The sequence below is a fragment of the Monodon monoceros genome, unplaced genomic scaffold, assembly GCF_005190385.1.
Source record: "Monodon monoceros isolate NGI ecotype Baffin Bay Population unplaced genomic scaffold, NGI_Narwhal_1 Super_Scaffold_19, whole genome shotgun sequence".
NCBI classification, from domain to species: Eukaryota; Metazoa; Chordata; class Mammalia; order Artiodactyla; family Monodontidae; genus Monodon; species Monodon monoceros.
The window spans coordinates 24,959,739-24,974,630 of record NW_021703775.1 but is presented as its reverse complement, the minus strand read 5'-3'; the positions used below and the strand labels follow the sequence as shown (position 1 = coordinate 24,974,630).

At 46.5% G+C, this 14,892-nt stretch overlaps 1 protein-coding gene across 1 annotated transcript in view; it reads left to right on the top strand.

Annotated features, from left to right (window-relative positions):
* Positions 1–14,892, top strand: part of HK2 (hexokinase 2) — a 60,918-nt gene that overhangs the window by 27,830 nt on the left and 18,196 nt on the right. Inside the window, exons 3-7 of the mRNA XM_029232801.1 lie at positions 6,932–7,080; positions 12,144–12,263; positions 12,873–12,968; positions 13,752–13,851; positions 14,176–14,359. Coding sequence (XP_029088634.1) covers positions 6,932–7,080; positions 12,144–12,263; positions 12,873–12,968; positions 13,752–13,851; positions 14,176–14,359 — 649 coding nt within the window. The remainder of the gene's footprint in view (positions 1–6,931; positions 7,081–12,143; positions 12,264–12,872; positions 12,969–13,751; positions 13,852–14,175; positions 14,360–14,892) is intronic.

Genomic DNA, 14,892 nt, shown 5'->3' with positions numbered 1-14,892 from the left:
GAGGCTGCCAGAGGTGGTAGTGACTGTGGTGTTTCCAGGTACTTGGGAAATACGTGCCTTGAAACCTGTGTCTGGCAAAGTTAGTTTTGCTGGATTACCTACTCAAGACCTAGAGCTTTTTAGTTGTCCTCTCAATTGGAGTCCATGCCATACATTCTTAGCCATCTGTCGCGGAGTGCTAGCAGGCACTATGGCACCTTCAAGGATCCTCAGAGCTCTGGGAACGCTGCATCAAAGCTACTTGTTTAAAGGAGGCTTCCGAAGAAGTCCATTTGATCACCTGAAGAAGCCCTGCCCAGGGCGAGGGACTGGGCTCTGGCTCTAGCCTTAACAAGGCAGTGCTCTGCCACTTCTGAACACAGTTGCCTTCGACAAAAGGGCACTGCTGCTTAAAAATGCAAAACAAAACCAGACCTGTTCTGTTCACAAGTCATCCTTTGTGCACTGGTTGGCACACTGCTCTGAGCGCCTGATGGGAGGAACAGGTGGTGATCTATTTTAATTAGTGGCAAATACCTAGTGATTGAAAATAGACTGTTGGGAAATTCATCTGGCCCTCACCCCTCACAAATTGCTTGGACATTGTGAGTGGGTGACTTGAATAATGCTAGAGTTATGGCCTGCTCAAATACATTACTGATGTCCCATCAACCGAGATGACAGTGACTATCATGTTCAGGTGGTTACTTACTTAGATGCCGTTTTAGTCCTCTTTAGCCTTTCCCTGGGACAGGTGAGTTCCCAGGAGAAGTTGAAACCCCTTTATCTCGCTGACCTTATGTATTTGATAAGAACCTCACTGAGAGTGGGCAGAGTGGTAGTCCAGGGTGGGAAATGAGTCAGCAAACAAACTCTGCCAGAGGGAACAACTTGAATCCTTTTTTTTTTTAAATAAATAAATTTATTTATTTATTTATGGCCGCAGTTGGGTCTTCTTTACTGCGCGCAGGCTTTTCTCTAGTTGTGGCGAGCGGGGGCTACTCTTCATTGCGGTGTGCGGGCTTCTCGTTGCAGTGGCTTCTCTTGTTGTGGAGCACGGGCTCTGGGCACGCGGGCTTCAGTAGTTGTGGTGTGCGGGCTCAGTAGTTGTGGTGCGCGGGCTCAGTAGTTGTGGCTCGCGGGCTCTAGAGTGCGGGCTCAGTAGTTGTGGTGTACAGGATTAGTTGCTCTGCGGCACATGGGATCTTCCTGGACCAGGGCTCGAACCTGTGTCCCCTGCATTGGCACGCGGATTCTCAACCACTGCACCACCAGGGAAGCCCAGCAACTTGAATCTTAACCATTGGGTAATTCGATGGAGGGTGGCAAGACCTAATACTCCTATTGCCAGTTCCTCTTAACTATGAGTCCTTATTTCCTTTTTTTAAAAAAAAATTATTTATTTTATTTTTGGCTGTGTTGGGTCTTTGTTGCTGTGTGCGGGCTTTCTCTAGTTGGGATGAGCATGTGCTACTGTTCGTTGAGGTGCATGGGTTTCAGTAGTTGTGGCTTGTGGGCTCAGTAGCTGTGGCTCCCAGGCTCTAGAGCGCAGGCTCAGTAGTTGTGGTGCACGGGCTTAGTTGCTGTGCGGCATTTGGGATCTTCCTGGACCAGGGCTCGAAGCCGTGTCCCCAGCATTGGCAGGCGGATTCTTAACCACTGCGCCACCAGGGAAGCCCCGTTATTTCCTTTCGATAGAGGGTTGTTACCTCTTCTTTTGTCTGCTTTTGGAGGGGGATTGTTCTTAATTAGGAGAACCTTCATCAGAGAGAGATTGGGGAGTGTCCAGTGAGGTGGGAACGGAGGTTTGGTATAATTATATGACAGCACCAATTTGCGGCTACTGAAAAAACCTGCCTCAAAAAGCCTTAGTAGGTCCTGGGTTCCTTTGGGCAGAAGGGTGTGTCACCTCTTGCCAGTGGATGTGTGTCTGCTGCCTCCCACTCAAGTTTGAGAACATTTGGCCCAGAGGGATGGGCCAAGTTACTGATAAAGATTAGGGCATTTTTGCTTTCTTTTTCATCACTTTATGGCTTATTTGCTTCCATCCTGGATTCTGCGTCAGGTAATCCTCAGCTTCCAGGAACCAGCACCACGAGAGATATGGGTGAGGTGCATAGGGACTGGCACGGGTGCTGGGGTCAGATGAACTTGGGGTCAAATCCAGCAGTTGTTTACCCCTCTATGATCTTAACTAAGTGCCTCAGCTTCTGAACAACAGTGTCACTTCCTTTGCCACGCAGGCTAGCTTAGAGCCTGTGGCAACCTTTGGGTTTTATGCTCTTGGCATCGATAATGAAGAATTCCTTTTTTTTTTTTTTTTTTTTGGCCACACCACGCGGCTTGCAGGATTTTAGTTCCCCAACCAGGCGCTGAACCCGGGTCCTCAGCAGTGAAAACGCGGAGCCCTAACCATTGGACCACCAGGGAAGTCCCAATAATGAAGAATTCCTTATTTGAGGATTTACAACTTTCTCATGAGCAGCCTTCCTGCTCACTGCAGTAGAAAACTTTGCTAGAGAGCTAGACCTGGATTTAAATCTTGGTTTCAGTTACTTGACCTGAGCCTTAGTTTTCTTATCTGGAAATTGGGATCATGATGTCCAATAAGGTTGTTGAGGATTAATGAGATAATGTTTATGAATATCACACAACATATTTTTCTTCTTTTAAAAATATCTACATGGTGGGCCTTAAATTAACTAAACCTCCTCCACACCTGCCTCTGTCTTTCCATTGTTTTATTGCCACAATAATCCAGATGCAAGTGGAAAAGTCTGAACTGTGTCCCAGAGACAAGAGAGATGAAGACAGGGTTCTGGGCTTCATTTTTTTCAAAAAGTCACATAAGAAAATATAAGATGAATTTGATCTTTTAAATAAACCTATGGTGAAACCTTGCTTCTTTTATGTTAGCAGTGGTGGTGACAACATTTAGAAGTAACTGGAGAGATTTAGAAAGGGCAGTGAAGACAGATATCCAACTGGAGAAAAATAATTGCAGATATACAACCAACAAAACTAGTTTCATTAATATGCAAAGAGCTCTTTTACGTTATTAAGAAAATAATAAATATATATTTTTAAAAGACAAAACATTTGAGCAGAAAATTCACAGAAGAAAGAATTCACAATGCCAGTCAATAATTCAAAATGTCTAACCTACACAAAGGAAAGAAACCAAGTTTAAAAAATGAGCTGCCACTTTGACCTATGAGGTTGGCGAAGATTAATTGTACATAACATAGGACACTGGTGACAGTGACACCCACCTGTTGGTTTATGTGGAATTTGGAGAGAATTTTTAGGAAGTTAATTTGCTAATATCTTTGGTAATCAAAAACATAAATCCTTAGAACCAGCAATTCAAACTCTTTTCTTAGAATGTGTCAGTTAACAGTCTTCCCTGTTTTTATAATATAAATGTATCTAAGGACACTCAAGAAATGTTAATAATGGTTACTTTTGAGGCATGGAGAAGAGAAGAGATGTTTGCTTTTCATTTTTTCCACTTTTGTACTGTTTGAACATTTTAAAAATCATATTAAAAATGTTTTCTAGACATAACAGCATGCTTAACGATAAAAGAAATCTTACCTCTGGTCTTATGGTCTCCTCAAATATTTTGTTTAATAAATGAATCATCAATAAGCAGATACAATATGAGACGTTTTCTTAATACATTGCCTCAAATACCAAGTATACTCATTCAGCAGAATGACCTCGCTGGACCTTACTGGGTTGTCTGCCCTGTGGCTGGGTACTTAAGAAACCTGCCGTAGACATGTTCTCCTGCCCCAGAGCCTCACTCCTGCCCATCCAGTCTGACTGTCCCAGGCCCATAGATGCCATCCTCCTTCACACCACATCACGTACTCTCTGCTCTGGGCTTCTGGGGTGTCCCGGAAGGTTGGCAGTGTAGGTAGGACCTGGGCCAGGAGTAGGATAGGAGTAGGTAGGGATACGAGAGGAGCTACATAATCAAAGGAGTAATAACAGTGACAGAAGCAGCTGTTCATTGATGGCTTACAGTATACCTGTATATTCACATAATGTGTTCTGTATTTCATGTAAGCTCATGACCCCTGGGAAAGTCAGCATTATGAGCCCTGTTCTGCGGCTGAGGTGACATGCTCAGAGAAGCCACACGGGTAGTGAAGCAGCTGAGCTGGAATTCAAAGCAAAGCTTGCTGCTTCTCTGTGTGAGGGCCTCTCATGGGTGGTGGAGAGGCAGGCACTAGGGTAGGGGTCCATCCACTGTCCCAAGGGGTCACCTTAGGATTTAGCTCCAGGAGTCATGATGCTGGGCCTGCCTCAGAGATATTGGACTCTGGAAGGAATAAAGTCTTTGGCTATGGTAGTTGTGATCATGTGTGTTTGTGGAGGGAGCATCAGGGAGGAGGGATGCAGAGGAATGTCTGACCTGGTGCAGTCTGAAAAGAAGGACATGCCTTCCTGGGAACGGAATTATCAGCAGCACTGTATTATTTGTGGTTTCCCTTCAGTCCATCAGCAAATACTGCAAAACCACCGTTCTTGATGGAGCTGTCCTCTCCAGTGAATCCAGCTGGGCTGGCCTTAAATCATGACCAAGCAGGGGCAGCCTCGGCAGCCTCAATCCCGCACGGTTGCTGACTCAGCAGATTCATGGGTCCTGGGGCAGAGTGCTGATGCAGGCCGTTCATCTCTGATCTTCCTTTTCATCCCCCATGACAACCACACGTAGTTTTCCCTACAAACTGGCTGACGTCCCACTACCAGGGGAGGCTCAGAACTGAAGTGCCTGGAAAAGTCATCCATGGCCACAAGAGGGGCAGTCTCCCCAGATGGGATTGAGGTTACCCAAGCTATCTAGCGACTGTAGCTAGAGGGCTGGGGGGACCTCCAGATGCCAGGGAAGGGACGGAAAATTAGTACCCCTGAGGAGGAATGCTAAAGTCACTGGAGAAGATTTCAGTGGCTTTCCGTGGACAGGTTTCTTCAGTCTCGCCTCAGAATGTTGCTTTTACCTTTTTCAGTCTGAGAGGCAGTCCTAATACTGGGCCTGGGAGACTTTTAAGTGTGGGTGTCAGGCAGTGTTTGCCGAGAGCCTGGATGGAAAGTTTCTAGTACTTATTTAGTGTGTCCTGAGTTCTTGGCACTGTGCTGGTTACTTGAGGCACATTATCTGCTCTTCCCCTCACCTCAACCACGTGAGGTATGATATTCCTCCTCTAGAGATGAGGCAGCTGAGGCTCAGAGGCTCAGGAATTTGCCACTGCCAAAATGTGGCTGGGGTTCTGATGCAGGTAATGTGGGCTCCAGAGCCAGTCTCTGTATATTGTTACCAGCAAGCCATTGTTGTGTGGAGGCAAGTCCCCAAGGAATGTCGGGTGAACGATGCCCACCCCAAGTTGCCCCTCTGGACTGTAGAGACTGTGTGGGTGAGTGCCCTCAGGGAGCTGGGCAGATGTAGCTTTTCTCAGGGCCAAACAGTTATTGCCGCTGAGAGGAAGTGGGTCAGAATAAATCCTTGTTTCATTTAGTAAGAGCGCTTCCCTGACCATCCGATCCATTCTCCCTTATACTTCAGTGGCAAGTCTCCCATCAGGAAAGTGGCAGAGTGTTGACAAACATGCCAACAAGTGAATCCCCCCGGAAATAATCATGTATCCTTCAAGAAGGTGTGCGGCAGGACATTGGAAGACTGGTGGAGCAGTACTGGTTGAAGAGGCTGCTGAGCGGACGAGCCCGCCTTGTTCCCCAGTCCTTGCCTGCCCCGCTGGGCCCCAGCACTGGCTCTGGCCTCCGAGCCTCTTCAGCACTTCCATTCTGTGCTGTACAATGGCGTGTGTCCCTGTAGCCGGTATTATCGTCTGGAATCTGGACGTTTCCTATTCTGCACTGCTGATTTCCTGGAGAGACTGGACTGTGCCTTCCTGGTGACACCTGAAGATCTTGACCCACTTGTGTCTGTGGCGTCTCCTTCTCCCCACTCTGCCCCAGCCTTGTGGCTTGTCTGAGTGGCCTGACTCTTGTCTTACATACTCTTAAGTCAGCACCTGGGATCTTTTATTGGTGGGGACACCTACTTGACTTATTTGCTAGGCCTCTTAATTTATAGCCAGCTGGAGCCCATTCCACTCCATCATGTGACCCTCATCCTGCCGAGAGATGTTGCTGTCACTGTATACAAACATAAAAGAGTACATTTTGTTCAGGGATTACAATTTGGCAAAAGGCCCAGGGGGCCACAAGTTTGTAGCAGCGTGCTGGGTGTCCTGGGGCCATGAAGAACAAAACTGAGGCCTGGGGGACTTCCCTCATGGCGCAGTGGTTAAGAATCCACCTGCCAATGCAGGGGACATGGGTTTGAGCTCTGGTCCAGGGACATCCCACATGCCACGGAGCAGCTAAGATTGTGCACCACAACTACTGAGCCTGCATGCCTAGAGCCCGTGCTCTGCAGCAAGGGAAGCCACCACAATGAGAAGCCCGCACACCGCGACAAAGAGTAGCCCCCGCTCAATGCAACTAGAGAAAGCCTGTGCGCAGCAACGAAGACCCAACACAGCCAGAAATGAATTAATTAATTAAAAAAAAACAAAACAAAAAAACCCCAAAAACCTGAGGCCTGCTCTTCTGGTGCAGGGCTTGATGGGCCCTGTGAGTTTGATGGGGACTTGGCTGAAAGCCCTTGGGAAATAGCTCTTGTGAGGGGGTGGGCACCCTATCACTGGATGTGAAACTGTCTGATTCTTTACGTGAATTCTGAAAGTAATATAGAAGTGTTTAGCATTAAGAAAAAGAATCAGACAATACATAAAAGTGTGTAGAAAAAAGACCCGCTGGCCACCTCATCACCCAGAGATGACCAGTGTTTATGGCAGGGTTCTTGGGTTCTAAGTTTTGGTCTCTGTGAAACAGTTATACCTTGTCTTTCCCGAACTAATAGTGGTCCTTCTCGCTGCAGAACATGGAGAATTCCTGGCTCTGGACCTTGGAGGGACCAACTTCCGTGTGCTTTGGGTGAAAGTAACAGACAATGGGCTCCAGAAGGTTGAGATGGAGAGCCAGATCTACGCCATTCCCGAGGACATCATGCGAGGCAGTGGCACCCAGGTATGACCCATCTCTTGGGGCGGCCACTGGGGCTCTGGGCCCCACAGGAGCAGATGCTGCTCCTTCTCTGTGGTCTGGAGGGAGGAGATCTTGACTGAGGCTCAGATTCCCTGTCCTCTCTTTGCTGGGTGATCCCCCTCCATGCCTGGAGGCTAGGTGGGGGGGCCTCCATCAGGAGAGGTGCACATGGCCAGAGGGCAGGGAGTGTGTGCACAAGGCCCCAGGGTCTGGATGTGCTTTAGTGGGAGGGATTTTGATTTTCCATCTCATTTGAGGTGTGCTTGCATGCACTGGTTATTGAGGAAAGCCTGCTGCCAGGAGGCTGGGCCAGTATACCTGGACACCTATGGTTAGTGTCAAGAATACACGGTTGTGGTTTGACACTGCCACCTGCCACGGTGGTCATTCTGTAGCCCTCTGACTCACAGTTGTTAGCATAGCATTGCATGAAATGGAACCTGCCTCTTTGCCTTTTTGGTTATTTGCTTTCTCAGCCTGTTGAGAAAACACTAAAATACAGCTTCTGGGAGTCTGTTCTACCTGGCACTGCAGTGGGCTCCGTGTGCTTCTGCACTGGCCCCAAATTATGCCAAGTCATCCCCATATCTCTGTGACCTCTAGAGTCACATTTTGTACTCGGCACATACAATAAAAAGAGTGGATGGAGAAGAAATGTGAAATCCAAGTAAGAGTCCTCTCAGTAATACCTAGAAGAGAACGAGCAAGGATGGAGTTGCTGTCATGATAGTGTCCAAACATGTTTTGAGCATCTACTAGACACTGGGCCACTGATCCTTGCTGGGAATCAAAGTCCTGGTCCTCCGCCTCCAGGGCTTCAAGTCCAACTGGACCACCAAGACACACATGTCATCCCACAGAAAGTAATACATGTTGTGTTGAAGTGGATGAGCAACCACCAAGAGGAAGAGCTGACAGGAGTCAGGCTGAGTGAAAGCGCTTTGTATAGATTTCCTCATTTTATCCTCACACTAGCCCTAAGGCTGGGTGCTCCTACTATCTCCATTTTCTAGATGTGGAATTGGGCTTTGAAAGACTGAGTGACTTGGCCTTAGATTACAGGGGTGGGAGGGGCCAGAGGCAAGACACAAAGTCAGATTCATATGACAGGAGTCTGTATTTGTCCAACTCTAGGAGGCTCCACTTTTTAGGCCACATTATGTAGTCCGTGGGTGCTTCCTGGAACTAGGCAACATGGTGGTCCAGGGTCCCTACTACCTGCCCCTGCTTCCAGAGTAGGAAGCACTCTCCAAAGGGGCTGGTGCTCATGCAGATGTGAGATCCTGCAGGGCAGGCCCTCTGGGGCTCTCCCTCTCAAAAGTTCTCCCAGGAGAGCCTTCCTACAGAGGGGGCACTCATTGCTACCACACCAGAAGTATCTGGCTTGTTGGTGGGTGATGGCCACAGGTCCAGCCATTGTTCTCTGCTCTTGGGTATCCCCTTTCACCTGCTCTAAAAAAGCTTCCTTGGGATGTCCTTTCTACTCCTACTACAGCTGCTCTCAGTCCATGGAGAGGAATCACCAAAGACACTCATAGCTGTAGGGATCACTCTTGAGTGCTGGCTATTCCTGCTGTATTTTATTATACCTAATATGTACTCAATAAAAGAGTGAATGGAGAACATGAAATCTGAGTAAGGTGCTCTTCCTGCATGGTCATCTCCTGAGCCTTAGAGCTTGGAGGAGGTGGAACCTTCTCACTTCCAGTGCACTGTTCTTCCCACCACAGCAGGCCACCTGGGAAAGGAATTTTGGACCATGAGTAGGACATATGGGGGAGATATCTTTAGACCCTTTTATGTCCTTGGGGGTGGCCCTGAGGGTAAAACTGTTCTCCTTGTTTTAATGCTGGGGTTGGACACGGGAGGCTGAGTCTCTGGGACAGTGGGATTTGAGCTGCACTGAGGTTGTCACATGGCTCCAGTATACTGAAACAAAGTGTGTTAGTCCAAAAGAATCTACCAGACCCATCTGGAAGAAACTATGAATCTACTGTGATATTAAGAATCCTTCAAATAAATGGAAAAAAATGCTATATAAAAATGAAACAAAGAAAGCTAGAAAATATAGGTGCTTATTCCACCCTAAGAAAACACTTGGTAAAAAGATTGGAAGGAAATTCATTGTTGCTATTTTAGTGGTAGAATTACTGATGCTTTTTTTCCTATCTTTTCCTTTTTCTTTCTTTCTTTTTTTAAAAATATTAGGTATCAATCTTTTAATTAACTATAGGAAAACAAATGGATTTAAAAAATAAAATTTAGTTAAAACCAAGACCAAATAACCAAACTCAAAACTTGCAAAAGTTTTTGAAGATCTGTGAACCTGGGCAGTGTGGGTCCCTGGACAGAGTCTGTCTTCTGCCACATGAACTTCCACATGAGAGCAGTGAATTACAAATGGTTATAGCAGCCACTTTAGATTTTTAAGGTGTTTCCTGTGGGAAAGGGAGTGAACAGATTCTCAGACCAATAAGGAAGAGGAAACCTTTCTACCTTCATAAAATGATGCTCTTTGAGCCTTTTTATGGCAGGAAGGTGTTAGCTGTTTCTCCCAATATCTTATCCTTAGGTCATCAGCTAACCAAAAAGGATATAGTCTTCCTTTAAGGGAAGCAGACGGTCTCCTTTTACCCTCTCTTAAAGAGCTGTAGGTTCTTCTAACTCAGAACTGTCCAATAGAACTGTTCATGGTGATGGAACCATTTGATATCTGCCCTGTCTAGTGAGGCAGGCACTAGCTACGTGTAGTATTGAGCACTTGAAATATGGCTAGCGTGACTGAGGAAGGGACTTTTTAATTTTTTAAAATTCTGATTTATTGAAATAGCCACAGATGACTAGTGGCCACTGTATTGGGCAACACATTATTTAATGCCTCTTCACTGTCTCTCTCTTTTTTTTTTTCTGCCTTCCCCTGTTGGTAGTGCAATTGGAAAGAGAGCAGTGATCAGGGCTGGATGAGGGGAAACCATTTTACTTTTTCCAACCCCTCCCCCCATCTCTGATGATTGGCCTTATCTCTTTGCACAGCTTCTGCAACTTCCGTTTTTTAGATAAAAACTATTGTACTAAAGATCATTTTGACTAGAGTACCAGGAAGAAGGTGCTGGGAATTTGTTTAACCCTATTGTAAACTTTGTCTCTGATCAACTTCCCAACAGAACAGAACTCGCTGAGTATCTGTCTAGAAACCCTATTTCCACATTAAAATACTTGATCGCTGCTCAAGGGAGTTGGCACTTTGCATTGGGGATCCTCTTAGTGAGAGAGCCCCGTCATTGCCCAGTATTTGCTCTTGAGAATGTTTTGGTTTGGAAATTGAGAGTTTCAGCATCAGCTGAGGTTAATTTTGCACATGATCAGACAGAGAGACAGGATCGATGTGGGAAGTTCAGTTAGAGCTGGCCCCCTTCTAGGAGGGGCTTGTCTTTCTAGCCTCTTACTGAGCATACCCCAGACATCTGGGGAGCCAGTGCATCTCTCAATCTACCCTGCCACCCCAAGCCTCTCAGTTCCTTTATAAATGCAAACACTTTTTTGGTTAAGTGCAGTGGTTCTCAAACCACTGCTTCAGGATCACCTGGAGCTCTACCACACCTTCTGATTCAGGAGGTTTAGGTTTGGGCCCTAGAATTTGCATTTGTAACATAATGGTGATGCTGCTGTGGACCACACTTTGGGGACCCCAGGTTTGGTGGAATCTTCCTTGCTTCTGCCTGGAGAAAGAAAGGAATGTTGTTCACTTTCACCTCCCTTGGCTTTTAGATTTTGCCGTCTGGTCAACCTGGCCCTTGGAATCTGCTCAGTCTTTTTTTTTTTTAACATCTTTATTGGAGTATAATTGCTTTACAATGGTGTGTTAATTTCTGCTTTATAACAAAGTGAGTCAGCTATACATATACATATGTTCCCATATCTCTTCCCTCTTGCGTCTCCCTCCCTCCCACCCTCCCTATCCCACCCCTCTAGGTGGACACAAAGCACCGAGCTGATCTCCCTGTGCTATGCAGCTGCTTCCCACTAGCTATCTATTTTACATTTGGTAGTGTATATAAGTCCATGTCACTCTCTCACTTTGTCCCAGTTTACCCTTCCCCCTCCCCGTGTCCTCAAGTCCATTCTCTATGTCTGCTCCTCAGTCTTTTTGACCTTTGCTTACTTTTTGCGCCAGAATGTTCCTGGCTTCAGTCTCTTAAGTGTCTGGAATGGTCACCAATTTCTCTTTGGGGATGCTGAGTGGGCAGAAAGGAAGCCATGGGGCTGCGAGCTTTGGGGCAGATTGAAAGTCTGGACGATTTCTTAGGCTTAGGATTTTTCTTAGGGGCCTTGGGTCCTCCTTAGAATAGTCACGGTTGTGAGGCTGCCCACTCATAAAACCCTATTTATTCTTCAGTGCTCTTTGTGGACTCACTTGGATGTTCCATACTGAAGTTGGAAAACAAAACTAACTTCTTGGAATTGCCCCCAGGAAATTGGTTTTCTAGAGTGGAGGAAAAATATAAAAGTTACTTATTTTCGTTAAGTTCATTTATAGAATGCTAACAGAGAATGTCCCATCCCCTCCCCCAATCACAAGAGACAGGGATGCTAAAATACTTCTTGGCAGTGAGATGGGCTGCCCTTTCTGGTAAGACAGTCAGCTGTGCATCCATGTCAAGGGAGGTTCTGACAGAGCCACCAGAGGATATTCCGTTACCAGGGCTTGCGATGACTTTCTGATTAGCTTTGGCTATGATTTACCCTGCCTAATGCAGTTATTTTGACGGTGGTTTGGATAAATGGTTTAAGTGGAAGACAGTATTTAATAATCACTAACTAGTGTTAAATCCTTATATGTATTGACTCATTTAATTCTTTTGGTAACTCATGGGCAGGTACAATTATCACCCCCATTTTGTAGATGAACAAATTAAAACTTCAGAGGGGATACATATCTTGCACACATTCAGCTAAGCTAGTTCCTTTCTGAGCCCAAAGTCCATGCTCTTAATCTCTAAGCTATTCTGCCTCCCTGCTCATCTTCCTGTGTTGTGTGCCCTTAGCTGTTTGACCACGTTGCTGAATGCCTGGCCAACTTCATGGATAAGCTACAAATCAAAGACAAGAAGCTCCCTTTGGGTTTTACCTTCTCATTCCCCTGTCTCCAAACAAAACTAGACGAGGTAAGATGAGTTCTTCAGACACTTTTGTTGCTTCATTCTTTGGACTGGGAGGACTGGGAAGAACTCTGAGCCACCTGCTACCTTTACAATGGAGGTTGTAAAGGAGGTTGCTGTGATGGATCGAGTGGACAATGTTTGAGTATTGGGAGTTCTGTCCTGCTGGGAGAGTTTGTGTAGGTATGTGTGAGAGTGATGGTAAAGGGGTATCGGAGAAGAGGGGGTCTTTATCACTGTCAAATGGCAATTTGCAGGACCATATACATTGCACGTTATCCTTATCCCTCTTAGGGAAACAGGAGTGAGGTATTAGTCTGGGACTCCTTTGTTCTAAAGTGTTATGATAGACATCGTTGAAAGTTAATGACGTTAGGATACAAGTGTCTTATTTTGGCATTTCTACAACCTGCTCTTTCCACTTCTTGGGGGCAATAAATCATTCATTTAGTCTCCTTTCTTGGTCATTGACAGAGTTTCTCCTTCCTAGACTAGTCAGGAAGAAATATACAAATTCAGTCATGACTTTAGTTTAGCCCCACAGACGAGGTCTCCTAACGATGAGGAGTGTGGTTGAGTTTTGTGGGGAATCAATATTCCTTGGTCCTTTTCCAGAGTTTCCTGGTCTCATGGACCAAGGGGTTCAAGTCCAGTGGTGTGGAAGGGAAAGATGTGGTTACTCTGATCCGGAAAGCCATCCAGAGGAGAGGGGTGAGTAGGGCAGCAGAGATGGGGAGGCAGGAGCTTGGGGTCTGGAGGCTCTTTACATTCTTTTGGGTTCACTCTGAAGTCTTTCCCTGTCTGTCCTCAAATCAGCATGAGAATCTTTTGTGGTTCTTAATGAGAAGTTTTCTTTTCTTCTTCTCTGCTATGTTACTCAATAATCTTTATTTTTTTCCAGTTTTATTGAGATACAGCTCTGTATAAGTTTAAGGTGTGCTGCATAATGACATACCTATATTGAGAGAGTTAGCACGCCAGTGATCTTATATATGATCAAATGCCTTTGGGGTCTTCATATTAGCATGACGGACAACTAATCTTAGCCTTGGTACAAGAAAAACCCTTTAGTTCTTAATCTGAAGAAGATGCGAATATCATTTTCAAATGAGAAAGTTGGGATGATATTGATATCAGGGTGGAACAAGGTAGAGAAAGGACATGATAAAGGTCTTGTCACAGAAGGACAAGACCTTCTGGGAGGGAGGGAGAGAAAGAAAAGAAAAAAGAGAATGAGAAGAAAATAATAAGACGGGCTCTTCTCAGTGCAGTGATGGCTGTGAACTAGACTGCAGGGCTGCTGTCAGCGAAGCCCTCCAAGATGAGGACCAGCAGGGTGGGAAGTGAGATGCTGCTGTTAGACTGGATCTGGACCCAGTTTCCAGCTCTAGCCTTGCACTTGAGCTGTGTGTCTTACTGCTCTTTCTCTTCATCTTCACATCTGTAACCTTTCTGTGACAGTGAAAGTCAGAAGCCCCCCTTTTATCCCTGCAGGACTTTGATATTGACATTGTGGCAGTGGTGAATGACACAGTTGGGACCATGATGACCTGTGGTTATGATGACCAGAACTGCGAGATTGGTCTCATTGTGGGTGCGTGAGCACTGGGTGTGAGGAGCAGTGCTGGCCGATGGATTGCGGGGGTGGGCTGCAAAGAGAGGAGGGGTCCATGGCCTGGATGTTCCTTTGTATTGACTACTTCATATTGGAAGATAATGGTGCGGTCACTTTGGAGGGCTGAGCCAGGACTTGTGGAGTTGTGGGTGGTAGTGGGTTGGACCATGTTGGGATGTTGGGAGTCTGCACCGAGGAATCCCAGCCACCCTGGGTGGTCTCAGGACGGAGGTTTAGGAGACATGTGGGATTTGTGGGGAGGATGGTGCGGGTGGGTGCCGAGCAGTCCCTTGTTTTGTCCAGGCACGGGCAGCAACGCTTGCTACATGGAAGAGATGCGCCACATCGACATGGTGGAGGGCGACGAGGGCCGTATGTGTATCAACATGGAGTGGGGAGCCTTCGGGGATGATGGCGTGCTTGATGACATCCGCACGGAGTTTGACCAGGAGATCGACATGGGCTCTCTGAACCCCGGGAAGCAATTGTAAGCAGCCACCCTCTGTGCGGTGGGCTCAGGGGGTGGGCGCCAGAGCTGAGGTGGGGGCTGGCCAGGTCCGGGGGTGGTTCTCATTTTTACTTTACAACCTTATAGCCCCCAAAAGTTGCCAAGACACCCACTGCTTCAGGGGAATGTTGTGCTTCCTAATACATTGTGACGATCAGTTGCTGAGAGAGCGCTAAAAAAGAGAGGACAAGCGGACAAAACAGATTATGGGTAATGATTTGACTGGATCTCTCAGAGCAGTCATTTTAGAAGGTCGTATTCTTCGTATTCGAAGTGTGCGGCCCTGCTCTTTCTTTCCACCTTCAGTTTGTTAGCTGTCCCTAGAAACAGTTTGTGCACCACATAAGAAAAGTCATGTTGAGATGGCAAAGATTAGGGATCAGAAAGCTCCTTTTGTAGTTCCCAGCTCTGTCACTGCTCAGGGGATGAAGCTGTCAGAGTTGGCTCCTAACTACTGGCTGAGGTTCTGACTCAGACTCCTGCAGCGTTGCCTATTATGAGCTAGGCTGGGT